The sequence below is a fragment of the Gadus chalcogrammus genome, chromosome 3 (genome assembly GCF_026213295.1).
Source record: "Gadus chalcogrammus isolate NIFS_2021 chromosome 3, NIFS_Gcha_1.0, whole genome shotgun sequence".
NCBI classification, from domain to species: Eukaryota; Metazoa; Chordata; class Actinopteri; order Gadiformes; family Gadidae; genus Gadus; species Gadus chalcogrammus.
Window position 1 is genome coordinate 9,267,316 of NC_079414.1, and position 17,292 is coordinate 9,284,607.

Consider the following 17,292-nt stretch of genomic DNA (forward strand, 5'->3'; position numbering starts at 1 on the left):
GAACTCACAGGAAATAAGACAGCGGAAATCGGAGGGCCCAGATGGGCTGACCGGATGCCAACTGACTCCACATCCGCATCCACATCCGCCCCTAGAATCAAGTCATTCTGTAGACGAAGCTAACAGTTCCCCGAGTTATGCACTCATAAGGACTCCCTGTTGAGATTCAAATGGTAGCAGAGGATGGCTGCCAACTATAGCGTGCCGCCTGTTTTCGACGAGAAGAAATACGACAGCTGGAGAAATGAGGTGGAGATATGGACACACATGACGGACCTAGAAAAGACCAAGCAGGCGCTAGCCGTGACGCTGTCGCTCAACGGCAGAGCCAGGGACACCGCGCTGGAAATACCCGCGGAGGATTTGAAGAAGGAAGATGGCGTGTCCACCCTTTTAAAAGAGTTGGACTCTGTTTACCTAAAAGAGGAAAATGATCGGGCGTACGACGCATACACGGATTTTGATCGTATTTATAGAGAAGATGGCAATTCAATGGCGGATTACATTGTGGATTTCGAACAGAGATACAACCGGATACGCAAGTTTGACATGATACTTTCAGATGCCCTTTTGGCTTTCAAGTTATTGGACACTGCTGGTCTTGATACGAATGACAAACAATTGGCACTTACTGCTTGCACGACACTTACCTTTGCATCTATGAAATCGACCCTCAAACGGATGGTTGGCGAGAACACAGCATCCTCAGTGGGAGAGGGAAACCCAGAGGCTGCACACAAGAGGGAAGGCAACAAGTCCCGCTTAGCAATGAACGACCAGACGGATGAGCAGGGAGGACTGTCCAGATGTGGACCTTTCCATAACACACTCTTGGTAAGACTGCAATGCCCACATTATCAGGAAAGTGTAAACATACTCTGTTGAGAAGGGAGGATCAGCTGTATTTGATACGGCGTGCTGAACGACCGAATATGTCACTCAACCATAGCTGTGTCTTTCATGTTATGTGATGGAAGAGTATAGTGCACTACTAAAGGCCCCGAAATGCACAATGAAATCATGTGCTTCTCTAGTCAGAGACGCTGATCTCAGGATGTAGTTTCATTTTACGCCATTGGAAATGGTTTGAACATATAGTTTGAGCCGTTGGGTGAGAAACTGTTAAATAATAAGGGAATATTCGGTTACTGGTCTTATACACACACGCACCTCACCGTAATAGGGTAGGAATCAGGATATGCTCCATTTGCTTTTACCAGTCTTCTGTTAATTGACGTACACAACACATAGGAAGTAAGGGAACGAAAATTGCGTTACCGTAATCCGGTTAACCGGATACAACTCATGACCTCCTCTCCGCCTGTGGTCCAGCAGCGCTGGGTGCTCAGTCGAGACAGCCAAACTTCACACAATTGGCCTGCTGGATTAAACTGGCACATTTACAGAAATGTTGATTATACTGTCCTTTAAATAAATAAATGAAATTGGGAAGCAGGTCGCCAGACTGTGAGAACACGCTGATTTCGTCATTATTTTTGGTCCTTAAAATACCAGCTGATGGGCGGCACCAAACGAAGCATTGATACAGAAGAAGTCCCTTCAGATAACCATCTTCTATTAAAGGCCCCTTATTATGCACTCTGAGGGTTAATCATTTGATTTGGGGGTAATACTAGAATAGAGTTCAATGCCTTGATGATAAAAATACGCCTTTATTATTCTCACACAATTTCTGCAGACCGCTTTCAGCCTCTGAAGAAAAAAAGCTTTTTTAAAATGTTGTATCTTTAAGCCCCCATCCCGAGTAGCAAAGTCAAGTCAAGTTTATTTATATAGCACATTTAAAAACAACAATAGTTGACCAAAGTGCTGTACAAAAATACAATGCAAAACAACAAATAGGCCGAAGATACACAACAACAGCAAAAACAACAACAACAAAGCAAAACAAAAAAATCGTAATTTGTGTTAAAGGCCAATGCAAAAAAGTGAGTCTTTAGTAGCGTTTTAAACTGGTCAATAGACTGCGCAGTTCTCAGACTCAGGGGAAGACTGTTCCAGAGATTGGGAGCAGCCACAGCAAAGGCTCTGTCATCTTTTGTCTTTAGTCTGCCCTAGGTACATCCAGCAGCACCTGCTGAGCTGACCGTAATTCTCTAACTGGAGCATGGATGCAGAGCAACTCTGACATGCGGTGCCAGCCCATGTAAAGAGTTAAAAGCAAACAACAGAATTTTGAACTTGATTCTAAAAACCACAGGAAGGCAGTGAAGAGAGGCAAGGGCCCAGTTTCCCGATAACGATGGATCTTCGCTCGTACGATCATTCTCCCGATGGATCTTTCGAACCATCGTTAATTTCTTTGGAGCGTTTCCCGAAACTTTTCTTAACATGAACGCGCATTCGCTGCTCTCACGACGGTCGTAGGATTGTACCTGTCCACACTGACATGGTGCTGAAACGGGCTATGACGCAGGGGGAGACGCAGGAATGTTGCAGGAAAATGGGGTTAAAAATGGTTAAAATATCTCCCCATCAAGGCCAACCGCAGAGTAGCCTACGAAAAGAATAGATTGCAATAATATGAATGCTAATGAAAACACAATTGATTAGGCCTAGGCTAGTCTCGCAAAGCCAGACCAAACTACAGCAAGTAGAATGGCCTAGGCCGACATATATATCGTTCCTAATCCTGAACGCACTGTGCATACATTTATTCACGGCATTTCCCCCCCTGAAATAATTCCATATTACAAAAATCCAAAATAGCGTGTGATACAACTACATTTATCTTAATGTGCTGATTTTTTAAACATATATTTTGCGCAGCAAGAGAGCCGACTTTATCTGATTCCGCATAAGGTTGCATTGATTGGCTCTCTAGTAGGCCCGATAGAATATTTGTAGACATTAAAAATGCAACGTTCCATTCATGCATTATCATTCAAACGCGGCTATTGCTGACCCGATTAGGAGAGCTTGGTCTAGATCCTGCTGCCCATATTGTTGGGCAGGATGAGGTAGGCTATAGGGAGGGTTGGAGTTATGATTCCATTGCTTAAAGTTGTTGACGGTGGGGGGAGACCGTACCGGCCTTGCGCTGAATTTTGACGTAGTGTTGATCTCTGCTGATCAACACTACGTATGGTAAGTTGGTAACAAATAAATTGTAAAAAAACACCTTGTGAAGTTATTTTTTTGTTTGGCAAGTAGCCGCTCATTATCGAAAATAAATAATAAATTATCGAAGCACCTCTGTTTCGAGTCGGTGTCCGGTTCGCCCGGTCTGGGCTTATTTTCCCGATAATGACCGGCGTTCTATTATCCCACTTAACGTCAATATAACTGCATGTGGAAGGAAAAATCGCTTTATTTGTTATTACAATATTATGCTGCTGTATTTTCCGAGACCCCAACAGTTATTTGAGTTTGCTGCTTTCATGGGAGCCAGACCTCTCTCGGAGCTCAGCTCCCACCTAACTCGAACCCTGGCTATAGGTCTTTCTACACTGCCGAGCCGGTTCGGTCGCAGCTTGGCACGCCCGGCGATTTCACCTTCTTGTCTCAAGTTTCCTGTGTAAAACCGAGGGGGTCAAATCCCCCGTTCGTCACGGCGCGGGGGTTTCTTGGTTCACTGGGGAAGGCGGGGCTGTGCACGGAGTCTCTGACCTCTTTAGAATAATTTGTATTATTGCATACTCCCGAATGTTTTAATTTTTCATGAATGAAGACACCCTCATGCAATAATGAGTTCACTCTATAGTAGGCTAACGATGCTCTTAGCGAGTACCCTGGAGCACTCGTTAGCTACGAGCGTTTTCACGACGTTTGTTACCAACGATGCTTTCGGGAAACGGTGTGAAAACTGTACGATGCTCATACGACGCACTTCAAGATCCACTTAGGCTAACGATGCTTTCGGGAAACTGGGCCCAGAACAGGGGTAATGTGGTCGTATTGCCTTTTCCTAGTAGGGAGATGTGAAGCAGCATTTTGTACCAGCTGCAGGCGACAAGTCTGCTGTTATTCGACAGCTGTCCCACGACCCACTCTGTAATAGATCAATAGCTTTGCGTGTGTGTCGGCAATCTCACAAACCCTGAGTAGTTGTCAACATTGCGGCTATCATTGACTTAAATATAGCCGTACCTGTTCGAGGCCTAGTCTAACCGAGAATCACTAAGTCAGGCCAAACAATAGGAGCGAGCCCATTGCAATGTATTAGTCACTTTGTGTTAAAGTACTTTTCTTAGTTCCATGTACATATGTTACACGTGCCAATAATTCTATAAATTATTTGGGTTTTCTGCTCGTAACAATGAATATATTTTTCTTTACAACTTACTGTATGTACTCCTAGGGTCTGTTTTGATGGCTGTGAGTGCATTTCCCCTTCCTTGACTTGGGCAACACAACCTTGAAGACATCTTGTTCTGCAGATGTTGTAACTTGCGGTCTGCATGTTCATTGTATGATATTGCATGATCGCCAAGTACCACCTGCAATTGTAGAATGTCAAAAGTCAATGATGCATTCGAAGCATAGGAAAGTTATTGTTTTGTTCGAGAATGTTTTTTGGTCATTTTTAGTAATAAAAAGAAATATTAAATATGTGCCGTGACGATGAACAAGGCCTTATAAGATTATAGTAACATTACAGCTTGCATAATCCTAAATAACAGCAAAATATCGGAAGCTAGAAAGTTAGCCATGGACTACAGCTGACTAACCAAGATCATTAATCAAAATTAACAGGCATCTTTCACAAGTTGTGATCCTGAAGGTCCAGGTTGCGCCATCGTAGTGGGAACTCCGTCTGTATGGACAAATTAATGAGAAATTCCTGCAGTGTACTGTGCCCGCTTCCTCTATGATATGAAGCAAACTTAATGCAAGGCAGGGGCCGTACAGCAGAGGATGGTGGTCAAAATTAATTGAAAACTCATTCTTCATGTCGTCTTCTATGGGAAGTCCATGCACAGAGAATTTGCTTTCGCACAGAGAACAGAAACTTCACGACATGGCGTTACAGCTAGAAAGACTCCAGCGGCAACTGCTGTAAACAGCTATGCTTGAGGGCGGCTGGGTGGTGAGACTTTTGCTTGGCTGGGTGGTGACGCTTTTGCTCTTCCCACTTCGGTCTGATGTCAGATTGTAGCGGCCGTAAATGCTGACCTGGAATCAAGATGTTCAGGCAGTTAATGTTGGGTGTTCTAGATGGGCGCGAGTAATTCCCCTGGCTCGGGTTTTGTTTTCGTTTTTTAAACATAGCAGATCGTTAACATGGATAAAATGGCATGAAGCACACTTAAGAAAAGGGAAAACCCGGAAAAGCATAATATGACCCCTTTAACGTCCTGGTTCCTCCTGGCTGTCCATAGGCGGGTAAGAACCTGTTCATCGTACAGAGCCCTGGGCAGCCGGGCATGGTGCAGCAGGTCCAGCTGGTCCAGCCCAAACAGGAGTCCCAGATGGTCCAGATACCCCAGCAGACCCTGAAGGGGGTTCAGGCCTGCTCGCTTCCCCAGCAGACCCTGAAGATGGTCCAGGCCTTCTCTCTCCCCCAGCAGGCGCTGAAGGTGGTCCAGGCCTCCTCGGCCTTACTGCCCCAGGTCCCACTGAGGCAGACGTCCTCTCAAACACAGGTACCCCTCTTCACCACAGGTTACCTTTCTCGTACAAACACAGGTAACCTTAAACTAATGAAATTAAGCCTAGTGCTGTGCGGACGCCCTTAAAGGTCCCATGACATGAAAATATCACTTTATGAGGTTTTCTAACATAAATATGAGTTCCCCTAGCCTGCCAATGGTCCCCCAGTGGCTAAAACTTGCGTTTGGTGTAAAACGAGCACTAGCTGTTCTGCTCGCCTTTGAAAAAACGGAGGCTCAAGCGCGCTGATTTGGAATGTCTTTAGGTATGTCGTCACAAAGCATCTAAACTCCTCCCCTTACTCTGCCTGGCCCGCCCAGAGAGTTTGGCACGCCCATAAGACAATGAGCTAGAGACCGTACGATCGCCACACTGTCTTTGCCTGGAGTGGAGAGACATCATGGCTTCCAAACAAATTTATGGCAGGTGCTCAGTGTTCGGGTGTGAAAGTAAAAAACTAAGTACATTTGTAGCTCCTTCACCCGAGTCTCTGAGGAACCAGTGGGGTTCATTTAGTTTTCGCTGGAAATGCGCCGACACGACTTCCGAAATGTGTGTTTGTGTGCGCCAAACATTTCACCGAGGACTGCTTCTTCAACTTGGGACAATACAGAGCTGGACTTGCTGAACGTCTGAAAATTAAGCCTGGATCAGTACCAACTCTCCTTGCCTCAGCTACAAAACGCGGACAAGTAAGTAAACTAACGCTGTATCATATTCTTGCTTTACTGTGTATGATTACCTCGAGTACTAACTGGATCTTGTTGTCTCTACAGAGGCCAGCACATAGACTGATTACATTCAGCTGCCTCTCTCAAGGGATGTTGCATGCCAGACAGACCACGTGGAAAGTTTGAAAACGCATACTGTAGGCACACAGCTATCCTTTAGGACTTTGCGGCCCCACATTAAAAGGGAAGGTATCTACTTTCCACCTCCACATTTACTTTTGATGTAGTTACTAGTGTTCTTTATTCTGGCATTTCTCTTTGCTTGCATTATGCGTTTTTTCATTTGACTTGCCTTAAGGCCGATTTAGGGTCGTTTTAGACGCAGAGACGTAAGCACGTAATTTACACAAGGGACTTGTTTTAGACAAGTTTTGATTTACGGTTCCTTTAAGGTTCCTTAAGGATTGCGCGTGTTGCAAGGGGATTCTCCGCCAGAACAGTAGGGGGAGCAACGAACGAATCTGTGGGCGTGGAAGTGGAAATCGCTGGCTTGTTTATATTTATAATTATCATAATTCGTTCTTGTGTTTTCTTCTTCTCCTTCTTCAAAATTCTTCATTCGCTTCTGTCACTGCCTTTTAAAAATGGCGCTATTATGCTGTAAAACCGGAAATGTGAGACTCCTGAAAGGATGTGGTTAGCTGGCCAATCACAGTCTTTGCGAGCTGCGTAGGGCCGTAGTGTTTTAGTCGCATAGTCAGGAATTCTGGGCGACGCACTTAAGCACGTAAGGGGGGATATTTTACCGCGCAAGGGGGGGTTATGTATCTTACGTGCTTACGCGTTACGTCTAAAACAGAGCATATATCGGCCTTTAGTAAAATTCATTGTTTGCACAGGTGTCCAGGCAACTGTCTTCTGCAAGGATTTCGGTGCTGGGACATGAAATAGTGCATTTTATACAGGTGTTCAATATTGTTTGAAGTTAAAAGAAGTGACCTAAATAAAATCATCCCAAATAGGGATGGGCGTGAGGACTCGATTACTCGAGTACACACACAAACAAAGTTTTCTGAAGCAAATGTATCAATTTTCTGTGCGGCGCCACTAACGCATGCCCAGGGCCCAAAGCAAATTAAATGTATCAAAATTCTGTGTGGGGCGTGCTGGCCGTGTGCAGGCACGAAGAATTCAAAAAGTTAAGAGATGGCGGTTAAAGCATAGCGCAGCGAATAATTTAAATACTTTAAAGAAATAGGAGATCATAAGGTGAAATGTAAAATATGTCAAGCGAAATCGAGCTACCAGAGTACTACAAGTACTATGCGGCAACATATGCTGCTGAAACACAACGGTGAGTTTGGGAAAGCAGACCCGCAGCAACCAAGTTTGTCAGCTATTTTCACCGCCGCAAGACACAGCGATAATCCCGGCCTCGTAGAGAAGATCACAACGCTGAGTATTTCCATAGTCCATTTGCTGCCGTTTTATTTGCAGCTTTAAATTATTTGTAATGGTTAGGCAACTTGTTTCGTTTTTTTTTATTTTAACCGTTACAGGCCTTGGTTCGACGTGATTTAAATTGTGAGAAGCATACTTATTTTTGTAAGGAAAATGTGTTTTGAACGTTTGCAAAAAGAAATTGAATACTCTGATAACTCTGACTGTTTTGATGGAGAATAAGCATTACATGTTTGGTTGGTAATATTGCCGTTCATCATTAGGCCTATTCCTGCTGCAGATGCGTTGCATTCTAAAAATAGATTTGATTAAACGAGTACTCGATTGATCCTCGAGGAATTCCTTCGATCACTCGAGTTTGGAATTTACTACTCGTGATCGTCATCCTCAAGTACAGAAGTTCCTCAGGGAGAGAAACATAACCCATTACTACGATGTCTGGCACTTTGCAAAATGTATATTTTCAGAGCCTATGTGTTGCTCCAGCCTTTTCCTTTCTTTGATTTGTTAGTGATATCCTTTTGGTGAGAAAGAACTGATGTTTTGAAGCTTGCTTAAAAAGCTCCCATTTGGTGGTCCTTCATTTTAAAATTGTGAGACTGAGTAAATGGTAACAAATGCTTTGAAATTATCAAATGCTACAATCGAGTAATCACTCAGTTTATGAGTATCTTAACTAAGTGGAAATTACTTTGCTCTCATTGTAGGTATTTCAAAGAAGCTGTTAGCAATCAGTATGCAGAAAGACTTTGAGAAACTCAAGAAGTGGATGAAGAGCATCAACAACCACATATACTGGACTGCAGCTGGCTCAACCTCCTGGCCAGAAAGAATCGCAAAGTGGACCTCGATCCTGAACCATGTTCGAGATGTCCATGTACATGAAGATCCTCTTTACCCCAAGTGCGAGCATGCGATCCGCCAGACAAGTGACCGGAGTAAATGGCTTCAAGCAGGTATTGCACCAATATACAGGCTAAATGTCAAAACAGTGAACAGACCACTAGTTATTTTGTGGCTTTCAGAAATGTACTGGTTGGTTTAGGACAGGCATCTCCAAACGGCGGGCTGCGGTCCGGGTTGTGTCTTTTATGTGTTGAAACCATGGCGCTGATAAAAAGCCGGAATATTAAGCGGCATTACGAATCCAAACACAAAAAAATCAGTGACACGACTGTTTTGAATGAGTGCTTGAACGCCGCCGCCGAGACGTTACTTGAAGGTAAACAAAGGGATGAATTGTGTGAAAAAATAAAGCAAATCCCAATGTGAGCTGCAACGACAACCAGAAAATCCGAAATGTTATCAGATGACGCACTGTCACAGCTTCATGCGGCTGTTCAGAGTGCCCCATCCTTAGCCATTGATGAGTCTTCAGATGTAACGGATAATGCCCAGCTTTTGGTTTATGTGCGATTGTTTCATCAAGACAAGAAAGAGATCTGAGAGCTCTAAATAAGCCAAAAAAATGGCTTATTTAAATTTATACCAATACGATGGTGGGAAAAGCTTACCAGTTTGTATGTTTTTTATACTTCATTTTTATACTTGATCCGCTGACCGCTTGGAAGCCATCGGAGTACATATTTTTTTAGAAGAAAGGGGTTATGTGGTAGGATCTTTAAGAATGCTTAACTGCGATATTCATATATTCATGGCTCAAATATTAAGGATCATGCTTTGACGTGTAACTAACGCATTTACGCGGTCAGCGATCCGCTGCCAGGCTTTGGTTCTCCGGGTTGCAGAGGCTTTAGCGTTCCCTTTTCTTGCGATAATGTCCTTCTCCTCGTCATAGCTCTCCAGGAGAACCTGGAGTTCCATTTCATTGAAATAAGCGGCCCGTTTCGCCATTTCGATCAGGGTTTCCATGATCCATACTTCACGTCTTTTCAGGTTGGGCATGGACGCGCACAACCCTGTGTTAACCAACCCCGAGTTGATTGAACTAATGCATAACCGTTGCTGTGGAACTGAAACCTCTGGGTTAGTCGGCACAGGGTAAATCCGCGGTAACTCAGTGTTTGTTAAACCTCCGTTCGTGGAACACCCCTCTGGTGTACCTGTTTGGTTACTTGAAATGTAGGCCTAATGCACTTTGTGTTTATTTGAAGTGTAGGCCTAGTGTTCCTGTTCTGCTTACTTCACATGTAGGCCTTATGCACTTTTTATGTTTACTTGAATTGCAGGCCTAATGTACCTGTTTTGTTTAATTGAAATGTTAATATGCGTTACTTTGTCTTACTAGTTTTTCATGGTTAAAAGTAAGCTATTTGGAAATTGAAAATAAATACATCTGAAATTATGAGGTAATATGCCGTGTTGATTGTATTTGACAAAAGAAGGCTATTGGCACGTGGTAGGTTCGGACCTTTCTTGGAAGGATTTTTTTGTTCAATTCTTTACTGTATGGGTAATGGTTTTCTAATATCATATTTTCTTATTGTCTGCAGCAACTCCAACTTTCTCCAAGTTGGAGAAGTTGCTGACCAACAAAAGGGCGCTGAAGGATGTTGCAAAACTGAGCCCCCACCATCAAACTTCCTCTTTGGAGGCTTTCCATGCGGTTATTCTTTGTTTTGCCCCAAAAAATGTTGTCTTTCCCTTTATTGGAATGCTGTGCAGCATTAACATGTTTTGTCTTGACAACCCGGATACTGCGTCCCAGGAGGCCCCAGCACCAGCTCACAAAGGAACGATAGGAGAGATACCTGTAGCGACTGAACAATTGGTTCAGAGATTAAGTCTTGCAGAGATTTATCATTGCTTTGTGTTTATGAAAATAAATATGACTATGCTCCTATGGATGGTTTGTTCTGTAACTATTTAAGTTGTATTTATATCAGAGCTAAAAAAAAACATCTTGACAATATTAGGCACAAGATTTAGAACAACTTCATTTATTTTATTAAATTCTGTAACAATGCACAACTTACTTGTGTATTCTTCTCAAATTTAGAGGACCATAGTCGGCTCTATATATTTGGCTGGCATTCTGAATAGAGTAAACATTTAGGCAGACCGGCTCCAATCCAGGATGGTCAACCATACACGTCAGCTGTTCGACCTCCCGTAGTCTTCTAGTAACCTAATTAGAATTTGTAAGGGTAAGTTTTTATTTTTAAGCATAATTATTTATCAAATGAAGAGACAAAGTGGTTTCCAATTTAGTGGAGAGTGCTACCTGCGGTATCTCCATGCAGCAAATATTCTCCGCTTCTGTGGGCATGGTCGCACATTTTCCACAACGGCACCTATCCATAAAATAAAGGTAGATGTAATAATGGCAGAGGTCTGACTATAGTGGCTCTGGTTAGTGTCTATAGCTATACATATGACAGTGGACAAGCTGATGTTAGACGTAAATCATGGGTTATGTGTAACATGACTTCAATATAAGTTGAAATTAACCCATTAAAACTTCTCTAAACTACACAGATGACTGATATAGATGCTAATATAGTGTTATAACGATCGCAAATCAGCAACTTTAAAAGCCAACAACGTAGGCTAGCGTTAGCACATGATAATAACTAACCGCATACATAAACAAACCAACTAAAGTACCGTATCCAGACACAATATATTAAACTAACCATTCAGAGACGTCCTGCTGTAGCCGCTGAGTATCAACTTCTTCAGGTGCTTCGCTATCCGGATCCGATTCTGGGTCAAACTGAAAAGCTTGAACGACTGGGTTTCTACGAGCCATTGCGATACAACCACCGTAAACAGAGCACACGTGGCTGCAAGCTGCTCAGGGCCACACCGCCACCCTCCTCCTTGACCTGTCTTGACACGCCCACCGAAACAGCGTATTTGGGGGAAGCTCAATGTGCGACTGGCTCGGAGTGGCTGTAACTCTGCACCACGGCTGAATTTCGGTCTTTGAATACTGTGTTAGTTGCCCACTAATACCTATATTAAAGAATGCATAAAATAGCATGTCATGGGACCTTTAAAATAATGTCATGTGTAGGAAAAACCCTGTAAGATGTTTGCCTGCTATCCATAGCAAAGAACCATGGTTGACGAATGTATATCATTTTCCAGCTAAGCCACATCCAGATCGCCCAGCAGGCCCTGAAGGTGGTCCAAGCCGCCTCGGCCACCCTCCCCCAGATCCCTCAGAGGCAGGCGGCCACGCCCATCATGCCGATGACCCTGCCTAAACATCAAACACTGGTAAACCTCCTTAACAACACAAAGTTAAGATATTTCCTCCATCTCTTATTCACAGTGAATAGATATTAGGGTGATCTTTTATTTATGTATAAAAAAAATTATATATATAGAGATTTTGTTTTACAATTTCCACAAACAACGCTCCAGTGCACCATACTCATTACTATGTTGTTTTTTAAACTGCGGTTATGGTATGTTTTCCCATTTGGTTGATATTTACTGAATGGAAATGCATACGTTGTACTTCTTTTTTTAATGCACTTTTTTTTTGGAGTCAACCTGATGATGCAGGTATGATGGAAGCAAAGACGTCCTCTCGTGAATCCAGAGAACCTTTCAGGTTCCCTAATAACGGTTCCGCTCCCTGGCTCCTCCCCCAGTTCCGGCTCCGAAAGCGCTCCAAGAACCATCTGGGCGGAGCTCGCATGAAGCGGATATTGGCAAAGATCGCCCTGGTGGGTGGCCCCCCCACCGAGGCCATGGTCCCCGGCCACACTGTCACCATCAACGGGGTGCATGTGCAGGGCGTGCCCGCCGCAGCCCCCAACCCCGGCGGTGAGTGTTGCTGACCCCTCCCTGGAGGCTCGTGAGGCGGGTTCTGAGTCGTTAGTCCCAGGTGCACGTCTAGCAGATGTTAACTACAAGAAGGAAGTGATGGATTCAAATGAAATCGTTCGTAGTGTAGTGGACTACAGTTTAAAACCACAACCGTTCAAACGAAATACCCTGTATGGTCTATGGAGCCTTTATTCCGCTCTGACTAGGAATGGCACAATGCCAATTTTTGTTTCCGTTCTATTGATAGCGGTCTGAAATAAGTTTTTGTTTTTTATTGGTTGTTAAGCCAAATATTTAGCCAGACGATTTCTTGATTTCTGGACGATCCCCTGTAGCCCGGAAGCTGTAACAAAGCTTTTAGATGAACACTTGAGTAAAACCGTTCCATGGTATGTTTTATTGTATATACATATCTATATCTATAAACAAATATATCGAGAGAGAATAAATGGTTAAACAGATATTAGTGTGTGTCTGGATTATTTCTAGGTTTCTAGATTATTTCCTTGTTTTATAAATATAGAAATGGAATGGAGAGAGAAGCGGCGATGGGTGGAGCAGGAGGAAGAGACGCTGGAAGGAGGATAGTGTTGGGATATGGTTTATTTCTGTTGAGGGTATGAGGATAGGGGCGTTCCTTTTTATGGTTCCTTTTAGTCAAGTTATTTTTTATTTGTTGTTTTCTTTAAAGTAAATGTTGTCATGAAAAAGCTCTTACTCCTAAACCCCTACAACTCAACTGGTACTTTACAACCACCAACAGGAGTTTATACTCCAAAAATGTAATGATAATCATAGTAATCTACGGTAAAACCATTTTTTAACTAATTTCGCTACACCAAAGGCTGATTAAAACCCAGGGGAAATCCTTTAGTTACTTGTCGCTCCATACACATCTCCATCTCTCACTCTCTATCCCACTCTCCCTGTCTCCGTCGCTGTCTCGTCTTTTTCTTTTGAACAATCGTTAATCCAAGCCGCATCTGGGTCTAGTGTAGACCCAGACACACACTAGTGTAGACCAGCTTCGTGAAGCCAGCCTCAATCTCACAAACCAGCCTCCTCTTTGTCTCCATCTAGTCAGGAACCAGCCAGGGTTTCCCACAGCATTTACAGTTTAGGTGGTCGCTAGGGTTAGGGTTAGGGCTAGTTTTTTTTTTTTTTTCAGTAATAAAAAACTAATTCAGTAAAAATGAATAATATACAAATAATTAAGAAAATTAAAATGTGTAGAATAGACCACAGTTATGCTCTGTGCGTAAGAGAATTGGCGCGCCGAGCATTGGCGCGCTTCCTTACAAGACCGGTAACCATAGCAACGCCGGTAAACAAACCCCGCGAAGCCTAATCCCTACGTGAGCTCCCCGCGCTACGGCCAACCGGAGGCGAACAGAGCTTTTGGCCGTGATATTATGATATATAAAATTATATTATGCTATTATATATATAAAGTTATAAGACGCCGAGAATTGGCGCGCGGCCAGCCGCTGTCACCGAGTGTGAGGAGAGTTGACGGAGAAGATGGCGGTTGACCTAGTTTCAAAGTTAATACAGTTTATACCGGTAATACTCGTGTGAAAATGTCCACACCGTGGCAACCCTAGCGGTCGCCCAAGCATCACACGCATGCTGCCTTAACTACGTCGTCTGAAAAAAAAAAAAAGATAAAAAAAATAAAGTGAAAGAATGTTATGATATATGTCAGACCCCAGCCTCCCGTCCCTCGGTCTGACGGCAAACTACACCACCTTAACTAACACATTTTCTGCGGGAAACCCTGCTACAGATGCTGCTGGGCTCAGAGCAAAAGTGATGGAGATGATGAGGAATGGTTATGTTATGGGTAGTTCAACAATGGATTTAAGCTGACGTACAGCTGATGATAAGTCGAACAGCGGAAATTGCGTTTCTGTAGACTGGAGACGCGATGAGGCTCATGACCTCCTCTGAGTCTTTGTGTGAACGGGGCCTCTGTTTCTCTGTCTCCCTCCCAGGGCGGCAGGGTGGGGGGCTGCAGGGCGGGGGGCTGTCGGTACCGGGGGTGCCAGCTCAGGCCAGGAAGAAGAGAGTCACCTGCACCTGTCCTAACTGCAAGGAAGCAGACAAGAGGCAAGTCGGGGCTGGGGCGGGGGCAACCGGCAAAATATGATAATTCTAATAATGATGCGCTGGAGCAGCGATTGGCAAGAGCGAGTAAACCCAAAAGCTTTTTTGGGGGGTTTAAACCGGTCTAGCTCCATTGATATTGAACAAGGCTATCTGCAGTTGTGTCAATGTTACTAAAGAAAGACAGGGAATTCTAAGAAAGGGGTATATAATCCTCTGTTAGTTTATTGGTTTAGTTGAAAGGGACCATGTACAGAACAGGTTCTATACCAGAGTTTGCTGAATAGCTCATTGGCATCTGTGGTCCCTTGTTGTCGCTGGTCCCCAGCCCTTCAACCGGTTTGTGAACGTCCTGCTCTGCTCTGAACTCCGGTCCCGCTCTTAACTCAGCAGCCCAAAGTTTGCATGAGTCCAAACCGGGGACGGGAAATGGCCCGGACCTCCCGATACGATATTATAATTTTTTACTGCTGATGCGATAAGCATTTTGAATCTGCAAATATTTCATATTTTGTGTGTTTTAACCTTTGCCTTCGGGCTCTTCTTAAATTAGTTTTTTTAAGCAAAGAATTCCAATTTGCACATTAATACATTCAACTTTTTTTTTATTACCATGGGATTAACCCCCCCTCCTTAGTAGAGCTCTCCGCCCGATGCACATTTAATTTTCAGTCTCTTTTGAGGTTGAGATGAAACGGGGTTCACACACACATTCAACAGCCTTCATTAGCCTGGTGTCTCATCAATTCATGGCCCCTCCTGCATTTCGAAGAAAAGGCAAATGTGCCCTTACTACACGGCTGTGTTCCAATTTAAAAAAATAGTTAATGTGTATGTTTATAGGATTAAAAAGTTTAAAAAAAATAGCATACATGTCCTTAGTCCTGTGATTCTGTGTGCCAGGCCAGGAATGCTGAGCAAGAGGAAGCACATCTGCCACTTCCCCGGCTGCGTGAAGACGTTCAGGAAGACGTCTCTGCTCAGGGCTCACGTGGGCCTGCACACCGGGGAGCGGCCGTTCCTCTGCAACATCTGTGACAAGAGGTTCACACGCAGCGACGAGCTGCAGAGGCACGCTCGCACACACACAGGTAAACCTTAACACTGGTAACAGGGCTGTGAGTATTGGTATAGAAACGTGGGCACACACAGGTAACTGTGCTTTTAGTATTGTTATAACAAATACGCACACAGGAAGCCGTGCTGTTAGTATCGTTATAGACACATATACAGTTTACAGTGCAGCTAGTGTTGTTATGGACATGCCTGCACACACACTTGTAACAGTCCTGTTATTATTCTTAGAGACAAGCCTGCACACACACCCAACCTGATCAATATTACACAATATTAAAAACATTAGATTGGCAAAACAATAAATATATCATCAAAATGGAGGGCCATTTACTCTCAAAATAAATCAGGTTTCCTATTTGGAATTTCAGTGTCCTGGAAATACATAGAGAAAACAATCAATCCCCTATGTACATCCCTATATTATGCAACTGCTCCTGTTGTCAAGCCGCTCAGCCAACCAGAACCAATGATTTCTAGTAGAGATTAGGGTATACCAAACATTTAGGTCTTTCACACATGAAGACCGGGTCATCTCCAGTGGATTGGGTCCGGAGATGACCTGAAGTTGCCCTTTCACACATGCAACATGAACATTCTCCTTCTACAGATTCTGCTGCCATGCTAATTTTACTAAATTTCTTACTTGTTTTTCCGTTTTGTGGTTCTAATTAATGGCATGCTAAGGTTCATGGTATATATGCCGAGAGACCTCACACACACAGTCAAATGCAATGCACAGTGCCAGGGTAAGGGGTTCCATTCCCCCAGCTACACTAGTAGATTTAAGCATTTATACTTTCGGGTTAGGGGTTCGATTCCCACTGGGGTCACCCACAAGCAATCTATGCCTTCAATGTGTGCCCTTATTTTTATATAGCATTTATATTCTATAATAGGATCACGTGTGTAATGTTTTTTTATTCATCATATATATTCTATAATATGATCACGTGTGTAATGTTTTTTTATTCATCATATATATTCTATATTATGATCACGTGTGTAATGTTTCTTTATATACATATCCTTTATATTTATTTTTTATTATGATCAGGTGTGTAATGTTATGTACCATATTTATTCTGTATTGTAATGTGCTGTGAATTCTTCTATAGGTGTGAAGCGGTTTGAGTGCAACCAGTGCCAGAAGCGCTTCATGAGGAGCGACCATCTCGCCAAGCATTCGAAAACGCACATCAAAACCAAGAACCTGTGAACACACACTTCCACACACACAAAACAAACGTGTGTGTTTCACTGTCCCCTTGTACATACACATCTCCTCTGGCCCCAGACAAGCCCTCCACGTCCTAGAGCGCCTGGGAAATCTAGGAATGTCTTCAGCGTGACGGCTGTGCAGTTTTGTGAAATCCCCAGGAAGGGCGTTTGTAAAAATGTATCTTTATTTTCTGATTCCCTTATGTTACTGCTTTGTTAAACTGTGGCATTGTCCACTGAGAAAAAAGGATTCAAATGTAAATGAGTACTATGTGTTCAACTGAGAGTGGAGGCTGACAGGAAGTAAGGGCTCTCTTCCCTTGGGTTATGTTTGACACAACTCAATAAAACCGATGAAACCATCCAGGCAGCTTGTCATGTTGTCATGTCATTTGCTTGTTCC

General features: G+C 43.4%; 1 protein-coding gene across 1 annotated transcript; it reads left to right on the top strand.

Annotated features, from left to right (window-relative positions):
• The first annotated feature begins 49 nt into the window (after positions 1 to 49).
• LOC130379183 (transcription factor Sp2-like) lies at positions 50 to 17,289 on the top strand. Its single transcript, XM_056585870.1, has 7 exons — positions 50 to 834; positions 5,343 to 5,606; positions 11,799 to 11,930; positions 12,311 to 12,485; positions 14,483 to 14,597; positions 15,498 to 15,685; positions 16,787 to 17,289. The coding sequence occupies exons 1-7, from the start codon at positions 184 to 186 to the stop codon at positions 16,885 to 16,887; spliced, it is 1,626 nt and encodes a 541-aa protein (XP_056441845.1). The 5' UTR covers positions 50 to 183; the 3' UTR covers positions 16,888 to 17,289.
• The last annotated feature ends 3 nt before the right edge of the window (positions 17,290 to 17,292 follow it).

What these genes read in the sequence shown, in the direction of transcription:
- LOC130379183 (XM_056585870.1), top strand. Translation starts at nt 184, where the DNA reads ATGGCTGCCAACTATAGCGTGCCGCCTGTTTTCGACGAGAAGAAATAC. An exon ending in AGACGTCCTCTCAAACACAG is followed by an intron (nt 5,607 to 11,798) that starts GTACCCCTCTTC and finishes ATCATTTTCCAG; the next exon opens with CTAAGCCACATCCAGATCGC. An exon ending in GCACGCTCGCACACACACAG is followed by an intron (nt 15,686 to 16,786) that starts GTAAACCTTAAC and finishes ATTCTTCTATAG; the next exon opens with GTGTGAAGCGGTTTGAGTGC.